Source organism: Ptychodera flava, chromosome 10 (genome assembly GCF_041260155.1).
Source record: "Ptychodera flava strain L36383 chromosome 10, AS_Pfla_20210202, whole genome shotgun sequence".
Lineage (NCBI taxonomy): Eukaryota > Metazoa > Hemichordata > Enteropneusta > Ptychoderidae > Ptychodera > Ptychodera flava.
This window is the reverse complement of record NC_091937.1, coordinates 359,902-382,094: the sequence shown is the minus strand read 5'-3', so window position 1 is coordinate 382,094 and position 22,193 is coordinate 359,902. Positions and strand designations below refer to the sequence as shown.

The 22,193-nt window shown below is 35.1% G+C and overlaps 1 protein-coding gene across 4 annotated transcripts in view; it reads left to right on the top strand.

The window, feature by feature from the left end:
• The window catches only part of LOC139141691 (centrosomal protein of 85 kDa-like), a 257,293-nt gene that overhangs the window by 211,213 nt on the left and 23,887 nt on the right, over positions 1-22,193 (top strand). For all 4 annotated transcript variants that reach the window (XM_070711276.1, XM_070711275.1, XM_070711277.1 and 1 more), the window contains 2 exons: positions 21,519-21,648; positions 21,851-22,021. In XM_070711276.1, the coding sequence (XP_070567377.1) occupies positions 21,519-21,648; positions 21,851-22,021 (301 nt within the window). The remainder of the gene's footprint in view (positions 1-21,518; positions 21,649-21,850; positions 22,022-22,193) is intronic.

The following is a 22,193-nucleotide window of genomic DNA, read 5'->3' as shown; positions in this document are numbered from 1 at the left end:
TATTACAAAGGACCGTCTTCCACAGTTTGAAAATCTAAGATAGTCATGTCGATGCAATATGCAATGATGACCAGATGACCAGCAGGCTAGCAAACTAAATCCAAGACTATCTTTATATCAAATTTCATGAAACTTGATACAGATGTTGAGCTCACATTTTAAGAGTGAAAAAAGACGTTTATTAATGTCATGATAATTAATTTTTAAGGTGGAGCTGCATGTTGCCTACACAGATTTTTCAAAGCAATATTTCTCATCAAAGATGACAAGGAAACCCCTCATAGCATATATCTTCAAAAAGCAGAGACTCTAAAGTTTAGTGTGGAAGAAGTAATTTACTCGATGGATGAAGTGGGTGTGTATTTGGGGTAAAAAACCTAAATTTTGGTATTAATGATAAAAATTAAGTCAAAAACTTGATGCTATTTTCCGAAATGTAATATTTCATTTGAAAGAAGAGTATATGTGAAAAAAAACTATTTTATTTTGCATTATTTATCCTCATTCTAAAATAGCTTGGGTTGAAAGACTTACACTCCAAAAAAGTGATTAAAATCATGATTATCAAAATTAAAATGCCTTGTATTCAAAATGTAAGAACTTTGTTGCCAAAGAAAATAGTCTTTGTGTTATATAGTATTTAAAGAACATAATGTGAAAATTTCTGAAAAATTGACCTAGCCAGAGTGGAGTTAAATTCTTTGGAAATCTTGTAATTGGGAGAAAAAAGAAGCCAGGAAATCAGGTGATTTGCATACATTTGCATTAATTAACACTTTTCTATCATGCAACTTACGACTGCTTGACAATCTAAAAGTTGAACCCAACCAATATTTTAATCTTGGGTGAACAAATTAATTAAAATTAAATGAATATTTGCAAAAAAGGGATTTTTGAGCAAAATACGCTGTGTTGGGTGCAGTGCCCTCTTAATCTGCATATGTAATGAACTTTCCTAATAAGTTTTAGATATGCAGATATACATCATTAAATTAGATGACAATTTGTACAGATGTTGATCACATGATGCTGTAGTAGAATGCAATGATATTTAGCCACATTGTTTAAATCAATTTGCATAGTGACTTTGTTGCAACAGGATGAATGTCAAGAGCACTGCATCAAATTTATGAAACGTGGTATAAATTGTCAGTGTTATAGTAGGATGCAAAAAAAACGTTTTGCAACTACTTGACTTATTTAAAGCCCCAATATCTGCAAATGTGTAATAAACAGATCTCAAAAATATCCTGTTTTCCAAGAGTTTTCTTTGAATAAGTCCCACTATACTAGAGACTGAAAAATTCTTGAAGCACACAAAAAATACTGTGGTGATGTGGCAACATCAATAACTTTGGAATCTGTAAAGGATGATAATTATTACATGTTACCTTTGTCTTCGATTGTGCAACCATAGCACAGTAAGTGAGGCTACCCACAATTCTCCATGATCCGTACACATGGAGATCACTCACTGAACTAGAGCAAATTTCTTCTGTACACAGAACAGCTCGGTCCATATTTCAAAAATCTGGGACCATAGGTTTGATAATCATAATTTTCTGATTTCTCACTGTCAATAATGAGAAGATCAATCCCTTTTCCGCTGAGGAGATAGCAATTTTGTGATTTTGTCGACATAGATTTTTGACAGCCATATGCAATATTTTCAAGGAAACTAAGGGAATAAGTTGCATCTGTGTTGGCAAAAGAAAGGGTATTGATTTTTTTTAATGTTTGTAACAAAGGAAATTATAACTTTACCTTGACAAGTGTACAATTTTCAGCACCTCCAAACATCGACTTCTCATTCCATTTACTCCTGAATTTTAAACATGATCAATAATTTTGGAACATAGTTTTAACAAATAATCCTTAAATTAAATTCTAAGTTTCAAATTCTTCAGAAACTGATAAAATTGAAGAAGCTTTTAGCAAATAATGTGTGAGCACACAAATCAAAGGGAATTGTGGGTAGCCTCACTTAGTGTGCATAGATCATAGAGTGACCAAATATTGTCTACATTAATTTTATGCAATACAACATTATATTATAAGGGACACCTTTAGTTTGGTATGGCAGATTTTATCATTAATTATGATGTACTAGGTTGCATGGTATTGTGTGTGTGATCAATGGTTGCAACAGTTGCCAACTATTTCATACTTCAATGGACAGTGCATCAAAATTTGTTCAGATGCACTTGACTATGAATATTTCAAGCTATGATCCATAGAAGCTATTAAGGTAGCTTTCCACATTTAGCGGGGTATTTTATGTGGAAAACACGGAACTTTGTTTTTTCCCTTAAAAGTATTTCTGTAATATTGATCTTCATGTGTGAAGAATATCTTGGTCTGAAAGTTTCTGTTTCTTGCTGAAGTTTTGCAATAAAAATTTACAAGAGGAACAGATGCACGTTTTTGCGTTTTGAGACTATCGCTAAGTCTTGATTGGCAAGGGATTAAGCTAAGCGGCAGTGCCACTGTATTGTCGCGTGCACTAGGACAACATCCGCTGTGAAAATCCCATTGACACCTACTGTAACTGCATGTGTCAAGATCATAGTCACTGATTGTGTGTATGCGTAGCGATCAGGCACAGAACGGCGGATCGTACGTTTTTCTCATATGGGTGGCTGCTCCCAAAAGATGGCAACTTCTGAGTATGAGCGACACAACGAGGCCAGACATGACATTTTGACAATTTTATTTCAGGTTAGTGGGGATCACAAATAGCAGCATATTATATCGAGTGTTACAATCTACAGCATGAGTAATGGCAGGACATGTTGTTATTATCAAATAAAAGCGATAAAAAGTCACGGTCAAGTTCGCTTGTTAGAGATCGCCCGCCCATTGACATTGTCCCTCCACGCCACGTATGTGGCGTGGAGGGACAGTGTTTCAATGATCATTGGGGCAGATAGTAGTTTTGATCAGAATCCTAAGACTACATGTATATTTGGCAGCGTAATCTGAGTCAGACGAGTCTTGTCGGCAAGCCATGTATTTGTAGTTGCTTTGCCACATACCAAATCTTTTATTTGAGACACTTTTGCGCGTTTGAAAAAGCACCCAGTCAGAGAAGCTCCGGCCGTCCCATATATGTAAATGGTATGTTCCACCGGAGGCCACATAGCGATGGCGAATACATGAATCATGTGAATAGGGCAACGTACCCGTACATGTTCAGCATCCAAGGCAGAGACAGAAACAGCATCATGAAAGGAAGAAAACGAAAAAGGGGTCATCGAAAGTCCAAAACAACCACACCGTGCAAAAGATAGCCTGAGAATGTCAGACAAATTATCATACTACAGCCAAACTTTAACACCGATGGCCGATTATTTGTCGTCCGTTGAGAGCATTTGTAACGATACCGATGGCACAGTTTTGGGACAGCCCTCGATGAGAACAGCAGCTCAGATAATATGACGTTCTTGACTTAAAGTTCAAGTTTTTTCAAATTCTCTCCCTTGACTTTGTTACCGCTGACTAGCATTTGGCTATGTCAGCCAAAATGGCTTGAGAAACGGTCTTCGCCTCAGAAATATCGTAAAGAGCGTAGGCAAACTATTGTCTTAGAAACGCTTGAAGTTGAGTAGTGAATGTTGATCTGTTCTCAAGGCGCGTGAAGTTAGAAAAAAATAGCAGCTGACTGAATCACAGCATGGAGGTCTTTTTTACCCTCATGATCACAAACACTGCCAATCTATATCTACATATAAATGCAGGTTCTTTTAGTTGTAGTGTCAACCCATATTCAATTCGTGATGTCACTCATCAGGATCGCTCAATCTGAACCTTCGGCGGCTATGAACCCTTTTCAAGATCGAATGCTGACACAAAATTACATTATATTTACGCTTGTGTAGACGGCATCGAGATGCCGTAGCAGTCCGAACAGTTAGGTCGAACAGTTAATACTCTGTCTGCATCTTACAGCTAATCTGTCATAATTATGCATAATCCCTTCCTGGGCACTCCTCAAGTTCATTTAGTCATCAGTCACTGTGTACATTGTGCTCTGAGAGGGGACATGGCTCCAGAAAATCGCTCTTTTTAGCCTTATTTTAATCGCTGACACTGATTTAAATGAGTAAACATACTGTTTGGGTTAAAAACGTTGATAGCACTATCTTATATTGGTGTTTTATCTGTCAAGTAAATTGTTTATGGCCATTTCACGGAAACAACCAAACCAATTTACAAAATCGCATTTTTCTCAGTTCGGCATTTTGTCACTTTGCAGCACGCTCAAAAGAGTTTAACTCGAGAACGTGTGAACGGAAGTTAACCAGATTTTCACAGATATTTTAGTCCATGGGCTGGAGGGGCCCACCCTGCACCCCCCCCCACACCCCTACTTCAGGGGTATTTTTTTGTTCTTTAGGACCTGCTGAACAAGAAAAAAGATGTTAACATTGGATATTTTTGGGTGCACTACCTATCTGAGCTGGTTTTTGATTTGTATGTACCGCAAAAAATGGCGAAAAATAGGTAAGGGTAGGGGGTACTATATCCTCACCTACATTGAGTAAACTATCATGAAATAACACAAATCTTACATTTTTGGAAAGCTCAGATACTGCTCTTTATGAGAAATACCAACTTTAGCAAAATCAATATGTGTACATTGAATAGGACGACTTAAAATGAATTTTTTTGACAATTTTGAAATTTTTTACCCAAAATACCATGTAACAATTGTGATTTACTTTTTATGAAGCAAAATTTTGACAGCTTTCTGTGTTTACATTATTTATTTCTACATATTAAACAAGAAAATAAGTGTTAACATTAGATATTTAACAATACACTACTTCTCTGGAGTCAATTTTGAATTGCGTGTATCGGTATGGGGTGCACAAAAGCTGGGGGTAGGGGTACAACATTCTTTCCCAGATGAAGTAAACTGGCTTGAAGTGCCATATACCTTACCAGAATTAGATATGTGCATAATTAATAAGGTACAGGATATGGCACCATACGGTCTCCCATCATACCAAATGTGAAGGGTGTAGCACTTGTGGATATTGAGTTATGGCCATTATGTATATTTGGGTTCAAAGGCCATCCAGGTCACATAATATTTTGTCAAAAAAAATTGTATCTCATAGTTATCCCTATATACCGAAAATCAGACTTCCAGCTCTATTGACTGGCCCAAAATTAGATACATGCATAATTAATGAGGTAAAGGATGCGTCATCATTAGGTGTCCCATCACACCAAATATGAAGGATGTAGCCCTTGTGATTACTGAGTTATGGAGAAATATCTATATTTGAGGTCAAAGGTAATCGAGGTCACGTGACATTTTGTCAAAAAAAATTGTATTCCATAGTTATCCCTATATACCAAAAATCAGACCTCCAGCTCTATTGGCTTGCCCAAAATTAGATACATGCATAATTAATGAGGTACAGGATACGTCATCATTAGGTGTCCCATCATACCAAATATGAAGGGTGTAGCCCTTGTGGTTACTGAGTTATGGACATATATGTATATTTGGTGTCAAAGGTCATCAAGGTCACGTGATATTTTGTAAAAAAAAAATTGTATCTCATAGTTATCCCTACATACCAAAAATCAGAACTATAGCTCTATTATTAAGCCCAGAATTAGGTATGTGCATAATTAACACAGGAAGTGGCTGGTCATGTGACATTTTGTCGAAAAACTTTGCTCCCATAGTTTTCTCTGTGTACCAAAAACACATTGAAGTTGACAGCCAGTTAGAGTGAAATCCGATCAAGCTGCAAAACTTAATTAGCCAAGGTATTGTGTATCAGCGATTTTTACGACATTAACAGCTGGGCTTGATGTGGTCTTGTTTATATCTTTAATCAGCTGCACCTCTCAGTTACACATCACACCAGGGCCACTCCACTGTACGCCAGACAGAGAAACATAAACAAATCACTACACTTTGCGATGTCATGTATCTTTCTTTGTTATTCGTGATGAACAAATGAGCTTGAAAGTTCAGGAAGGTTTTGAAATTTTCGCTTGTCCAGTCTCAGTGAATCTACATATTAAACAATTTTGGGAATTCCTGACAATTGGACACAATGATAAGTTATCTGTTGCTTACAACGGTCTAATCATTGCAATCCTAGTTCTTACAAATGAATCGAATCATGAAATACTGTGAACATTCTCATCACAGTATACCTCAAAAACAGAACGAAAGAGAAAGTACTAGAGCTGTTACAACTTTAAAAATACCTTAAAGCTAAACATAGAAATAATAGTGAAAAATTTGTCCAAATGGTATAAATGAAATGAGCTACAAGTAATAGAACACATCATAATCATGTTTGCAAGTGTTTCAGTGAAAAGGATGCCTCGTAACAAACTGTCTTTTTTTACGTTTTATTAGAATCGTTATGTTGAAAAGATTCTTGCAGTGCACCATTGGAGTCCAATCAGGAACTCCACGAATACATTTACAAATGTATTTTGAACATGTAAGTTTATATGATGCTGGTCTAGCCGGTCAATTCCCAAAGCTACCTGAACTTTCACGCTCACTTGTTCGTCACAAATAAAAATGAAAGATACATGACATTGCAAAGTGTGGTGATTTGTTTATGTTTCTCTGTCTGACATTCACGGACGTGGCCCTGGTGTGTTGTGTAACTAAGAGCATGTAGCTGATTAAAGATGTAAACAAGACCACATAAAGCCTGCTGTGTTAAAAATTGCTGATACACATCTATTAAAACAACATCTTGGTTAATGAAGTTCAGCAGCTTGATCAAATTTCACTGTAATTGGCCACCACCAGTTTATCACATGACACATGGACACACAGACGGAAATTAATTGGCCAAATCTTGACAGAAGGAAGTAAAAGTTGACGCCAAATCTTGACAGAAGGAAGTTGACGCCAAATCTTGACAGCAGGAAGTAAAAGTTAACGCCGCCATCCTGGTTTTCAATTCTAATAGCTCCTCAGTATATAAAACTGAGGAGCTAAAAACCAGCCCAGATAGGTAGTGCACCCCAAAATATCCAATGTTAACATCTTTTTTCTTGTTCAGCAGGTCCTAAAGAACAAAAAAATACCCATGAAGTAGGGATGTGTGGGGGGTGCATGGTGGGCCCCTCCAGCCCACGGACTACATGTATTTGTCAATTAGGTTCTCTAAAACCGTGTCTCAGTATTTTAATGTAGGTCTTTAGAGTCAAGTTATCGCTGCTTAATTAGATGGCATTGTGAGACTAATCCGTTGATAAACTTTGATTCAGCACTGTGAAAGAACTAAGGCTTTTTTCAAAAATCTGAGACACGGTTTTGTAGCCAGTATTCTGAAGTGCAATTACTCGTTGACACCTAGACAATAGCCCCCTTCCACGCTGACTTAAATTTTTTTAGGTCAGTTTACCCAATTTCTTTACACTTTCACTAAAATCTTCTTGAAAATTCATCGCCCATTAATTTTCTTGATCAAACAAAAAAATCCATAGAAATAGCTTTCAGGTGATATATAATACTTGGGTAGAAATACACAACTTGATGGCAAACTTCACGTTTGAAAAGAGGTTGACGCAAAGGATATAGCAAGTCTATGTGATTACCAATGACTTGTTAGTCACCACGGACATCGTCCGGGGGGACTTATAGGTTTAGTCATGTCCGTCGGTGTGTGCATCCGTCCATTCACGCAGATATTTCAGAGACGCCTGGAGTGATTTCATTCAAACTTGGTACAAGGAGTACTTCATATATCATACACATGCACGTCGATTTGTTTTCTGATACAATCCAATATGGCCGCCAGGCGGCCATTTTGTTACGATTTTTTCATGTATGGAGCCATAACTCAGGCACATCTCAACCGATTTTATTCAAAGTTGGTACAAGGACATTGACCTATATCATACATATGCATGTCAATTTGTTTCACGATATGATCCAATATGGCCGCATGGCGGCCATTTTGTTACAATTTTTTCATGTATGGAGCCATAACTCAAGCACATCTCAACCGATTTTATTAAAAGTTTGTACAATGACATTGACCTATGTCATGCATATCCACATTGATTTCTTTTGTGATACAATCCAATATGGCCGCATGGCGACCATTTTGTTACGATATTTTCATGTACGGAGCCATAACTCAGGCACATCTGAACTGATTTTATTCAAAGTTGGTACAAGGACATTGACCTGTATCATACAAATGCACTTCAATTTGTTTCACCATATAATCCAATATGGCCGCATGGCGGCCATTTTGTTACAAGTTTTTCAAGTACATAGCCATAACTCAGGCACGTCTCAACCGATTTTATTAAAAGTTTGCAAAAGGACATTGACCTATGTCATGCATATGCACGTCAATTTGTTTCACGATGTGATCCAATATGGCCGCATGGCGGTCATTTTGTTACAATTTTTTCATGGCCTTAGCCACAACTCAGGCAGGTCTAAAGAAATTGTACTGCATCAAACTTTACCGGTGACAATCTGTCAGTGTTAGGATAGGATGCAAAAATGTTTGGCAGCATCCTGTTGATTAAGTACTAATTGATTCATTTTGATGACCTTTTGTAATTAGTATGGAGGCTTACATTGATTTCATGTTTTCACCACCATGGAACTCATTTTGGACCATTAAGCCCCATCTGTATCGCAGTATTTTTCATCACAGACCTAATTAATGAAGAGGACTTTTCCTCTCAGAGGACTTGTAATTAATAGGCGAGCGGCGAATCCACAAAAAGGGCCTTATTTTAGGAGTTTAATGTACCCACCTTACATACGGCCACATCATACGTCATTTGAAAGCTTATTATCTCAATTTTAAGAATATTGACGATGTGGAGCTGACAATTAGGGCCATACCCCCCTAATTTGCATAATTCACATGGGTATCCAATTTGCATAAGTGCGATATAAAATTAGGAAATTCATTATCAACTACTCTAAACATACTTATAAACTATCGAGTGATATATCAAATGAAAGGTATTTGCATGTAGAATACAACTTTGATATCCAAAGACATATTTAAATTGATGTCACTGAAATATTTTCATATTTATATTGAAAATAATATTTTCCTCTCTTGAATAACAATATTTTAAACATTTTAACACATACAGGTAAAACATACAGCTACATCATACATCATTTGAAAGCTTATTATCTCTACTACAAGAAAATTGACAATGTTGAACTGTCAAGAAGGGCCATAGTCCCTAATTTGCATAATTTAAAAGGGTATCCAATTTGCATAAATGCAATATAAAATTACAAATTCATTGTTCACTACTCTAAACATACTTTTAAACTATCGAGTGATATATCAAATGAAAGGTATTTGCATGTAGAATATGAAATGGATATTGAAAGAGATATTTTAATTGGTTTCACTGAAATATTTTCTTATTTATATTGAAAAATTATTTCTCCTTTTGAATAACAATATTATAAATATTTCATCACATACAGCCACATCATACAGCCACATCATACAGCCACATCATACGCCATTTTTAAGCTTATTATCTCTATTTTAAGAAAATTGACGATGTTGAACTATCAAGTAAGGCCCTATCCCTTAATTTGCATAATTTACATAGGTAAGCAATTTGCATAAATGCAATATAAAATTAGAAAATTAATTAACCTATTTAAACATACTTCTAAACTATCGAGTGATATATCAAATGAAAAGTATTTGCATGCAAAAAACAAAATTGACATCCAAAGAAATTATTTTCATATTTGTAGTGAAAAAGTCATTTTCTCCCTTTTGAATAACGGTATTTTAAAAATTTTAACAGCAGTATCAATGCAACCACATGCATGATGATGTGCAAAAAGTGCATAAAACACCGAGAACAAACAGCTGAAATGAGGTCTGGAAATGAATATTTTATTTGTTTAATGTATGTTTCAAAACATATGAATAGCTCTTCTTGTCTGCATTATTATCCAATACCGATGTCTAGTTTTTATAGGTCAGAGTGTGTTTCTCCAAAAATGCCCTTTGTATGGAGTATAATATACCCACATGAAAACCCACCATCATTTTCTTGTAATGTTGTAACCAAGGCAACAGCACTAATATATATATATATATATATATATATATATATATATATATATATATATATATATATATATATATATATATATATATATATATATATATATATATATATATATATATATATATATATATATATATATATATATATTGATTTTTAACATATATGGTTTATGATTTGAACGCCGAAATTTTTTCGTAAAGATGTGTTTGGAAAATATCACCAATTACTATTAAGTCATTAAGTCCAAACATAAAGAAAGATCCCCATGAACGACACTGTTGTTGAAAAGTAACTATGTAGCCGAAACAATGTGTGAGTGTAAGCTGTAGTCAAAGTTATGGCATGATTCGTGATCCAAGTCATTCATGGCGATACAGTGTCATTCATTTCCAGTACATCTAGTCATTCTACAAATTCATCCTCTTCTTAAACAGTTTCGTCATGAGTAAAAGGGTTGCCACAGTTATAGCTGCCTTGTGCATGGAAGATTAATTTGACAGCGGACACAACTAGTGACATGTAATAAGAGAAAGCAAACTCCACACATCGTTCATATCTTATAGCTGTTTGAATTTTGTGTATGTTATGTTTGGCTGTTTTGTGTAAAGTGCTGATTTGTCATGGCGAGACATACCCCTAATCCACGTATCCTGCCCTGAACCTGCACTGGAGTGGAAAGACTACTGTGACACTGCGATCCTTTGATGCTACCTTTCGAGAATAAAGTTGTCTTCATCAGTCGCTTAAAATTCATTTTCGGCTGGTGAAACGTGTGCACTACTTGACCACATTGTTTCACAGAAGTTAAGTTTGTTCAAGTAAGGAAGCTAGAATGTCTACCGTTTCGGTCTGGTTGTGTTTGTTGATGCTCATGTGAATCGGAGATCGAGCTGTTGTAGGTTTTGTTCGGCATAGGTGTAACGCTTATATTTCAGTTTCATATGTGTGTGATTAGGCTACGTTCAGAAATAATGGTGGTGAGGGGCGGAGGAATTCGGGGTGGAATCGAAATTTTGAGGGATAGTAGAGGAGCACTTGAAAGTTTTGATCTGCCTGTAGGGGACCTGAAAATGTTTTGGTTCCCTTTTACTTTTTGAGATTCTAAGGTTTCGAAGGCAATTCAATTAAAATCGAATAACAATTAAAGATCTTGAATGACTTTTGCTTTTAATCTTTACTTCATTACTTTTATCTCGAAAAAATCTTGTGTTTTGTATCGTATTGTTGTGGCATAATTGTTCTAATTTAACGTAATGTTTCGCCTTTAACAAATCATTGAATGTTGCCGTTTGATTGCATGAACTGGAATCTGGCATCTGTTGGTTTTGTGTGTGTGTTCTTAAGTCGAGAATGTTAATTTGTTGCATCGATGACCTTCACAGACAATGAGGTCTAAAGATGTGATTTTTTGAGAAGAGCTTTGGAAAATTCTAGAGTAGGATGCATTTTTCATGTTTGATAATGAATTTATTAAGCTCGTGTTGGGCTCCGATGAAAATCATACATTGTCTCTGAATCTCAGTCAGAGCGATATTTGTTCTGTGTGTTGCTGAATTATTCTTATTTTGTATATATTTTATTCTTATTTTGCATAACGTGGGCATTATTTCTATTTACTGCACAATTTTATGAATATTAAAAATAAGTCAAGATATTCGCGATTTAAATAAAAATATTCAATGAGAATATTTTAGATATGTGTTTGGAATTCATAGTTCTATTCTACATGCCAATAACTTTCATTTGATATATCACTCTATAGTTTAAAAGCAAGTGAAGAGTACATAACAATGGATTTTTATAATTTTATATCGGACTCATGCATATTAGGTACCCGTGTGCATTATGCAAATTAAAGAATCACAGCTCTATTTGGCAGCTGCATATCATCAATTTTCGTGAAGCAGAGGTAATAGGCTTTCAAGTGACGTATGATGTAGTTGTATGTGTTAAAATTATTAAAATATCGTTATTCAAAAGGGAAAAATATATTTTGCGATAAATTTATGAAAAAATTTCAATAAAATCATTTCAATATCTCTTTTGGTATCTATTTTGTATTCTACATGCAAATACCTTTAATTTGATATATCACTAGATAGTTTAAAGTATACTTAGAGTAGTTACTAAATTCCTAATTTTATATCTATCTCATTTCTGTAATTTGCGTACCCATGTAAATTGCAAATCAGGGGCTATGGCCGTACTTGACAGCTCAACATTGTCAATTTTCTTGAAGTACAGATAATAAGCTTTCAAATGACGTATGATGTGGCTGTATGTATTAAAATTTTTAAAATATTGTTATTCAAAAGAGGAAAATATTTTTTCAATGTAAATATGAAAATATTTCAGTGAAATCCATTTAAATATCTCTTTGGATATCAAAGTTGTATACTACATGCAAATACATTTCATTTGATATATCACTCGATAGTTTAAACGTATGTTAAGAGTAGTTAACAGTAAATTTCTGATTTTACATCACATTTATGCAAATTGGGTACCCGTGTAAATTACGCAAATTAGGGGCTATGGCCCTACTTGACAGCTCAACATTGTCCATTTTCATAAAGTAGACATAATAAGCTTTCAAATGACGTATGATGTGGCTGTATGATGTGGCTGCATGTGTTAAAATTTTAAAAATATTGTTATTCAAAAGAGGAAAATAATTTTTCCACAATAAATATGGAAATATTTCAATTAAATCGATTCAAATATCTCTTTGGATATTCATATTTTATTCTACATACAAATACCTTTCATTTGATATATCACTCGATAGTTTAAAAGTATGTTTAGAGTAGTTAACAATGAAATTTCTAATTTTATATCGCCTTTATGCAAATTTGATACCCGTGTGAATTATGCAAATTAGGGGGCTATGGCCCTACTTGGCAGCTCCAGATTGTCAATTTTCTTGAAGTAGAGGTAATAAGCTTTCTAATGACATATGATGTGGCCGTATGTAGGGTGGGTACATTAAGTGTGAAAAATAGGTGAGTCTGCCGCTCGCCTTTAAAGTACAAGTGGGGACTGTGTCATTGTCAATGACTTGTTAACAGTAGTTTTACTACAGATTTCAAAACAATGTAACTTTTCATTAGGAATGGAACAACGTCATTTAGTGTGAATCTAATCTTGATAACAAATATTTTATTGCACAGCCACTTAAGGTTCCAAGACAAGACAAGAAATTAATCTTTTTAATCTAACAAATCTCTGGTGGTTAATAAGCTCAGAGCCCCCCTCTAAATTATACATTCTCTGAAAGCCTAGATATAGGGGAACAATTTGGTAACCACAGTGTCACCATTGTTCACATAACTATCACGTGACAGGTAATTTGCATAACCTTTCAAAAATCGGTTTTCCCTATGTTTTGTCTCAATACTTAAAAATATCTGACTCAAACTTGCTAGAATACAAGCTGTCACAACGCTCTTCTAAAGCGTGTCTGAGATTTTTTATATCTTGCTTAGTTTTTTTAGCACAATTTTAAAGAAATTAACTAAGGTTAAATTTGCTGCTCTGGAAGTTTTCTGGCATAAAAATTGTTTAAGAAGCTTTAAAAAAATTCTGAGACACATTTTTAAAGATCCCCGGGACAGCTTGCACTCACACAAATTTCAGCCATATATCTCAAGGAATTCCAAAAATATCTAAGTGATAATATTCATATGCAAAAATAGGTGAAAACACAGCAAACAGCATGAACGATTGTTAACTCATCATTTTATATAAATAAGAGGGAAACTCAAAAAATAAATAACAGAGGTTTAGTTAACCTTCATGAGATGCAGCACAGTACTGTGGATTTCCCATAATTCATTATGATTTGAGATTCCCGAGTGAAGTCTACCATGTCTCCCATGTGTAGACAAATTCACAGACTATTTATCAAAATTTTGAAAACGTACTTTTATGCACACCATTCTTCTTAATTCTCATTTTAAATAATTTGGAAAATTATGCATAATTGCCTTTATTTTTTGGGCAGCAAGTTATGACGAACTGAAGGGGTTATTCTCTGAGAAAACTTGGCATGCAAATTCTTTTGTCACTTCCATTGCAAAAAATCAATATCCTTTTGTTTCATAAAACAGGTGCAACTAGTCTCCCTACTTTTCATTACATCATTCTGTATGGCTGAGTACACAATCAGTGGAAAATTTTACAAAAATGCTATCTCCTCTCTCAATGAAGCGTACTTTTCTAAATCATTTACTAATGGGAATTGAGAAGAATGGTGTCCTTAAAAGTACAATTTCAGAATTTAAAAAACCAGTCTGTGAATTTGTCTACACATGGGAGACACAGTAGATTTCACTGAGGAGTTTCCGTGTGTACAAATTATGATGAACTATGGGAAATCTTCAGTACTATGTATTAGTCAGTCTGCAGCTAAGCATTCCTCTAGGTACTGTAGGCTAGTGTATAGTGAAATAAAGTAGCGTCTTAGATTCGCTGCCTCAAGTCTTCCTTACACCCCTTCAACATCAGAATACAATCCTTGCCAGCCCCGACACGCTGCCATGTAACCAATAATACCATCATAACCCCGGTTATATCACAGATACATTGATGGTATGGTATATAAGTCATATGTATGAGTTATTGTGGAAATACTCGTGACATGACCTGAATACACAAGCGTGACTAAACAGATTTTGATCAATATTCTATTGAAAATAAATTGATACAATGTTTGCTGTCGTCAGTAGTGACCGGCTGAAAGCGCAAGCAAGTTGGAAATATGCTTTGCAGAATACTTTCCACTCAGGCATCCTTTTGCCCCAGTGATTTATTTTGTGTATCTTTATTAGTCCCAACGGACACCGTCTGGGGGGACTTGTAGGTTTGGTCATGTCCGTGCGTCAGTGCGTGCGTCCGTGCGTCCGTCTGTCCGTTCACACATATTCTCAGAGATTCCTGGAGCGATTTCATTCAAACTTGGTACAAGGATTACTTCATATGTCATACAGATGCACGTCGATTTGTTTTGTGATACAATCCAATATGGCTGCCAGGCGGCCATTTTATTACGATTTTTTTCATGTACAGAGTCATAACTCAGGCATGTTTCAATCGATTTTATTCAAAGTTGGTACAAGGACATTGACCAATGTCATAGATATGCACGTCAATTTTCTTTGTGATACAATCCAATATGGCCGCCGTGTGGCCATTTTGTTACAATTTTTTCATGTACAGAGCCATAACTCAGGCATATCACAACCGATTTTATTCAAACTTGGTACAAGGACATTGACCTATGTCATACATATGCACGTCAATTTGTTTTGTGATACAATCCAATATGGCCGCCAGGCGGCCATTTTATTACGATTTTTTCATGTACAGAGCCATTACTCAGGCATGTTTCAACAGATTTTATTCAAAGTTGGTACAAGGACATTGACCAATGTCATAGCTATGCACATCAATTTGTTTTGTGATATGATCCAATATGGCCACTGTGCGGCCATTTTGTTACGATTTTTTCATGTACAGAGCCATAACTCAGGCATATCTCAACCGATTTTATTCAAACTTGGTACAAGGACATTGACCTATGTCATGCACATGCACATTGATTTGTTTTGTGATACGATCCAATATGGCCGCCGTGTGGCCATTTTGTTACGATTTTTTCATATCCTGAACTACAACTCAGACATGTATCAAGTGAATTTATTCAAAAGTATTTTTATCACAGACCTAATGAAGAGGACTCTATCCTCTCTGAGGACCTGTAATCAAAGTACCCATTAACAAGTGGGGACTGTGTCATCAACGATGACTTGTTACATGTAGTTCTCTTATCATCTTGGATTTCTCTTTCCCACTGTTCATCATCTGTGCCTTTAATTTTGCAATAAATTTGGGTAGATTCAGACCTGATGATAATTTGGTTTGAATTAACCAGTTGCATTTCCCTGATGTCAGTGCAGATTGACTCAATCTTGTCGTACCATTTCTTTTCAGAATTTTGTTAATAAGGAATGCTTCCTTTAACAGAGAGTTTTTGTCTGTTAATTTAAAAGTATTTAATCATCCTCTTTTAAATGAAAACTTTGTTAGTAAACCGACTGAGTTCACTGTATATGGTCAGTTTTGGTGTGTTTCTAGAAATTCCCAAGAAGAAATATGGTAGTGAGGTATTGAGTCATGTTCGTACCCCAAAATAGCAATAGAAGAGGTACATCTCAGCTTTTGTCAAACAAGATCGGGTGTGATAAGTTTATCAAAATATGATTGTGGTAGGGGGACATTTAGATTTCTCCCAATTGCTTTCATATCCTTTTTCTTAAGGTGGCTGGAAAGACTATTTTTGCACCAATTCTTTTCTCAGAGTTAATGTCAAGTTTCAAGTGTTAGAATCAAGATATTTAGTTCAAATTTTCAGGATAAATCCCTTAGTTAATATTTTCTCCAAAGAATATAAAAATTGTATATTTGCAGCCATGATTTTGAAATATGACACCAGTAAATATTAAAATTTAATTTTTCATATTTTTTTTACATATTTGAATTTAATAATAATTGGATAGTATTAATATTACCAAATTAGTTATAAATATGTTGACACTATTTATTGTAAGATTTGTACGGCAGGATTTGTAAATAAAATTTGTTTTTATGATTTTACATGGGTTTATATATCAAAAAATTATTAAAAATTCTTTCAAATTTCAAATGTGATTTTTTTTTTTCAAAAAGTACTTCAAATACAGGAATATTGTGCCGTACAAATCTTATCTGTAACCTTGTTAATAGGCTGTAAAAATTCCATGTCCACATCTCATTTCAAAGTTGGATTAAATTGGTATACAATTATGTAGGAAAACTGTTATTCTGTCAAAAATGTTGAAAACAAGCCATATTTGCACCCCTCTTTTGAAGTCATAGAGCAGTTTTTTGGTTAATCTCACTTTTGACACCTCTTTGACACTCAAAGAATCTAAAAATGCATTTACAATAGCAGTCACTCACTCTGAATGCCAGCATCGCCTTGTCAAACTTTCCTGAAAAACAGCAAATAATGACTTTCCCTTTTCAAACATTTTATTAAAAGCTAGGGGACCTCTACCATAGTTAATACACTAAGGACTCCCCAACTTCTTCTTATTTGGTCAGTTTTTAGAATTAGAATTAGAATTAGAATTAGAATAAACTTTATTGTCCAAAAATTGGAAAATTGTCTTTTTATCACTCGCAGTAAAATACATACAATAAAATGAAATACAAAGAGTTAAATGGCACACATAGAAACACAATTACAAAGACACTGCTGATCAACAGCACATGAAAGTGATTTGAAAAAAGTGGTTAAAACTACAAATTGAGTTCAACTCATTCTGTGTTGTTTAAAATAGATATTGCTGACGGAATGAAAGAATGTTTGTAAAAATTTCTCCTAGCTCTAGGCACTCGATATCTGCGCCCAGACGGAAGTTTCTGAAACAATCTGTAAAGTGGATGTGTGCTATCATTAAGAATTGAACGTGTTTTTTCTGTTCATGGAATTGTGATATAAAACTGATAAGGGAATTTGCTGTGTTCCAATAACTTTGCTTGCCGTATTGATTATACTACTAAGTTTAAGCTTATTTCTTATAGTGAGATTTCCATACCATGTTACGATGTTAAAGCTTATCACACTTTCTATTAGACTCCTATGAACTCGTTCAAGTATACATTGACTGACATTGAAGCTTTTCAGCTTCCTTAGCAGAAATAGTCTTTGCTGTGATTTTTTGTAAATACTATCGGTGTTTTCCTGGAAACAGAGTTTGTTGTCAATGCCGGTGCCAAGATATTTAAACAAACTCACAATCTCAACCTCCTCATCATCAATTACAATTACTTTAGGTGTTTGTCTTTCTCGCCTATTATCACATACCAATTCTTTTGTTTTTAGCTACTATAGACTATAGTCTATAGAAGCTATTGGGATGGGTATCCGTCCGGTGTCCGGCGTCAGTCTGTATGTATGTATGTATGTATGTCCGTTTGTGAGGCGTCCGTCCACTCAAATATCTTGAGAACCGCAGTACTTACTGATTTGATATTTGTTGTGTAGATGAAAAATAGGATTTTGAGAAACTACTTTTTTTAATTTTTTGATATTGTTGAAAATAGGCAAATTAATGCCAAAAAAGGTGTTTTTGGTAAAAAATCTTCTTCTTCATAACTGATGGTTAGACAGCTTTGTTATTTGGTATACAGGTCCCTAGGGATAACCCAACTGTGATTTGTTCAAATTGTGATGAAATATGCAAATGTGTATTTTTAAGGAATTTTTTTGTCATTTTTGGTCAAAGTTTGACTTACATTGTATGTAATTCTTGTACTGTATAAACCCTATCAATTCACCCAGAAAAAAAATTATTAATATGATTTTAAATAATTGAATTAATTAGGAAATCATCAAAGCCAAAATAATTTTAGTGTGGAATTATCAGAAAGTTCAACTTTTTTTGACAGTTCATAGTGAATTGAGGATTAAAACATGTGACGGCAACTTTTCTGAATCCCAACTTTGACATATTCTGAACCACCATTTATGTTATCTAAAAGAAATTGCTCATAATAGTTTGTCATGATAGGGTGGTCAAATAAATAGAGATAGAGAAAATTCTAATTTCCATTTATGGTTGACTTGGTAAGGATAAAATAAAATTACTTTTTGAGGAAAAAAATAGAGTGGTCAATTAAAAGAGTGGTCAAAGTGATAGGGTTTTTATGGTAAAGCTGGGCTGTAAGATTCCTCATGTGCTATTTATAGCAATTATGCAATCTGTGTAAACAGTGCAATGAAAGTGTAACATGATTCCTTATAATGCTTTTGATGACCTTGAACTTCTTAAGTTTCAAACATTTGTCTCTTCAGTGTGCTTTCTCTGAGTACGTACAGTCTCAACTTATTCAACAGAACTTACTTACAATGTTAATTTGAAAGTTAAAATGTGCTTGGTTAATAGGATGAAAATACTGATATTGACAGATAACCAGCTCAAGATTCTTTATAACCTGACAAATATGCTGTTTTTTTATGACGTACATCTTGATTTAAGCAAGTTTTGTTTACTTTAATTAGAATGTAATTAACTCTCGTTTATTTGCTATTACAGACTAATATAGTCTGATGAAATATGCAAATCTGTATTTTTACGGAATTTTTTTCCATTTTTGGTCAGGCCATCCTGAAATGAGCTATCAAAGATATCCACCTTCTTCATCAATACATGTGTCACAAAAGGTTATTCTCTACATAACACAGCAGAGCTCTGTCAACTGTTGAGTCGCTTTTTTTTTCAAAACCACTGGTTAGACAGCTTTAATATTTGGTTTACATGTCCCTAGGATGACCTTAGTGAGATAATTTCATACAGTCAGGAAATACTTAATTTTGTATCCATGTCTATAGTAGCTTCAGGGACTATGGCCCTATGTTTCCAATATTGAGTTTGAGAAAGCTTTGTTTGAACCAGGTATTGAGTCGATCAATCTGAAGTTTTCAGAAGTTTTAACAGGCTATAACTCTGCAATGCCTTTGTTTCCAACATTCAGAAGTTTTAACAGGCTATAACTCTGCAATGCCTTTGTGCCCAAATGTCTAGTTTTTTTTATTCCACAGAGAATGTTGACTACTTTAAAATTTATATTTTAATAGTTTTGTTGAAATTTATAACTGACGCTCTAGCCTTTCCAACCACCTTAAGATTTTCCTGTCCTATTTTAAACTTTCCACTATGGTATGTTGTGGTTTATTTAAAATGGTGAATATTATACACCTTTTATAGTCAAATTTCACAAATGAAAGTCAAAAGAATGCGTAATGCAATATCCATGATAAAATTGTAGTTAAGCTAAATTCAATTTGTTACAGAGGCAGGTGTAATAACATCAATAATTGACCTTAACGGTCTGGTGAAATGCCCATGTTGCAAAATCACAAAAATACTGTTGATGGTCACATTCATTTCTTTTTTCTTTTAGTGCGCGTGATTATGAAATATGGCAAAAGAAAATGCAATATGGGCGTGTCCCCCGAGCCTCTCCAGTCGACGTTTTTCGGCTTTCTGAAGTTTGCCCAGCGCCGTATCTCATAACGGGGAGTAAAGTATTTCACACCTCCGTAAGCTCCCCATGGGGGGTAATTTCGAGGATTTCCGCTTACATGATCAAGACAGAGTCCTCCTTCACTATGGGAAGACGTTGTTCTTTTGGTGGCTGTGACAGCAGCAAGAACGAGAACAGCTCAAATGTAAACTTTTTCAAGTTCCCGTCAAGTGTTGAGTGTTTGAACCGTAATGTGTTTGTCTCTTCTGGTTCTTACGATCGGCTGAGCCTGCCTCGCTACTCGCTGCACAGGTTGGGACCACGATGCAAATCAGCTGCATGAACACCAACACTGAACGTTGAGACTACCATTAAAACGAACAACATGGAACATAGAGATCGCGATACAAATCATGGAGGTAGAGTCCTCCATGATACAAATCGACAGCAACAAGGAACGCGTCGTTGGTTGGACGGCGATTAAAATGAAGAACAACGGGGAATACCGGACCATGAGGACAGCCATGCAAATCGACCGCAACATGGAAGCATCTAGACCGCAATGCAAATCAACTGCAACACCGAACCTTGTGACCTCAATTTAAATGCTATGTATAGCAAAAGTTTCAATTCTTGTGAGCGAGCAAGCGTTCCTATGCCTGCTGTACACTAGACAAAATGACGTCAAACTTATCGCGAGGGCTCGAATGCGTGTGCCTAAGTTTCAATTCTCGCGAGAGCCATTTATGCCTGCTGTACACTAGACTAAATGACGTCAAGTCTCTCGCGAGACTTGGCTTGATTGCAAATGCGTACGACAGAAGAACGCAATAATACGGAAGTTGATACAGTTTTTGCAAATCGTCGAGAGAGAAGCGCAGATCAACAAAAGATTAAAAAAGCTACATTTTTTCTTTATTTTGCCTTATTTTTTAAACAAAAATCACTTTCGCCACTGTGGCGAATTAGGATCGATTTTTTTCGCCACTTCGGATTTCGATTCGCATTGGTGAACGTGGCAAATGGGCAGCGCGAACACTGTAAATTTGTAAGTGGATACCGGGCAGAGATATAAGGCGGCGTGGGACCACTATTCGATGTAAATGAACACACCTGTGACGTCACAGATGGCCAACCATGATCCCAGCTGAGGGCGTTACCTGAGTGTAGCAAAATGACCCGATGAAAGCCACGCACAGAAATATCAAAAAAATTTACACTCGCGCGTACTTTAAGGTTGCAATTCTGTTGCGAGTATAATAGTATTGCCCCCTTGAAGATATTCAGTCACAAGAACGGGACCATTTCACCAGACCTTTAATTTTGAAAGTTTTTGTCATGTCATGCATTCTTATTTGTATCGACAGATATCAAGAAAAGCTCAATCAGATAACCCTGGAAAAGTTGAAGAATGGTAACAAATGTACAGAGGATGATATTAATGAGTTAAGACATCAAAGAAATATACTTGATGCAGAATGCTGCCAACTTAAAAAAGTAATCTACCCTTTTTGTTGTAATTTTTATACATGCTGAGACTGCTGTTCATAATTGTAACTCTTTGCAACTGGTTACACTTCTGCAAAAGTGAAGATACCATACATCATACATGCCACTTTCTTGCAGTTTGCTATACTTTCAGTCATGTACTTGTTGGGCACTAGTTTGATTCATGCTATTTTTATTTGTCTATACTCAGTTGTTAGAAAGTACACAAAGTAAATCAAAGGTTTTGCAAAGTAAGCACGAAGCAGAAATCAAACATTTGGAAAAACGGGTTCAACAGGAAGAAGATACAGTAACTGCTTTGAAAGAAGCATTGTCATCAAAAGATGAAGGACTTAAAAATATGCAGAAGTCTATGAAAGAGGTATGTCAGTTTAAATAACAGAGGAATCTTATGTGACCTCAGAATACTTTGATATGACATCTATAAAATTGAAATATTGCACCTATAAAGTCATAAGATATATAATGACCTTTGGAGCTTATCAAATGGGTTGCAAATTGTCTTTCATCTATCGTACATTGTCCATTTGTCA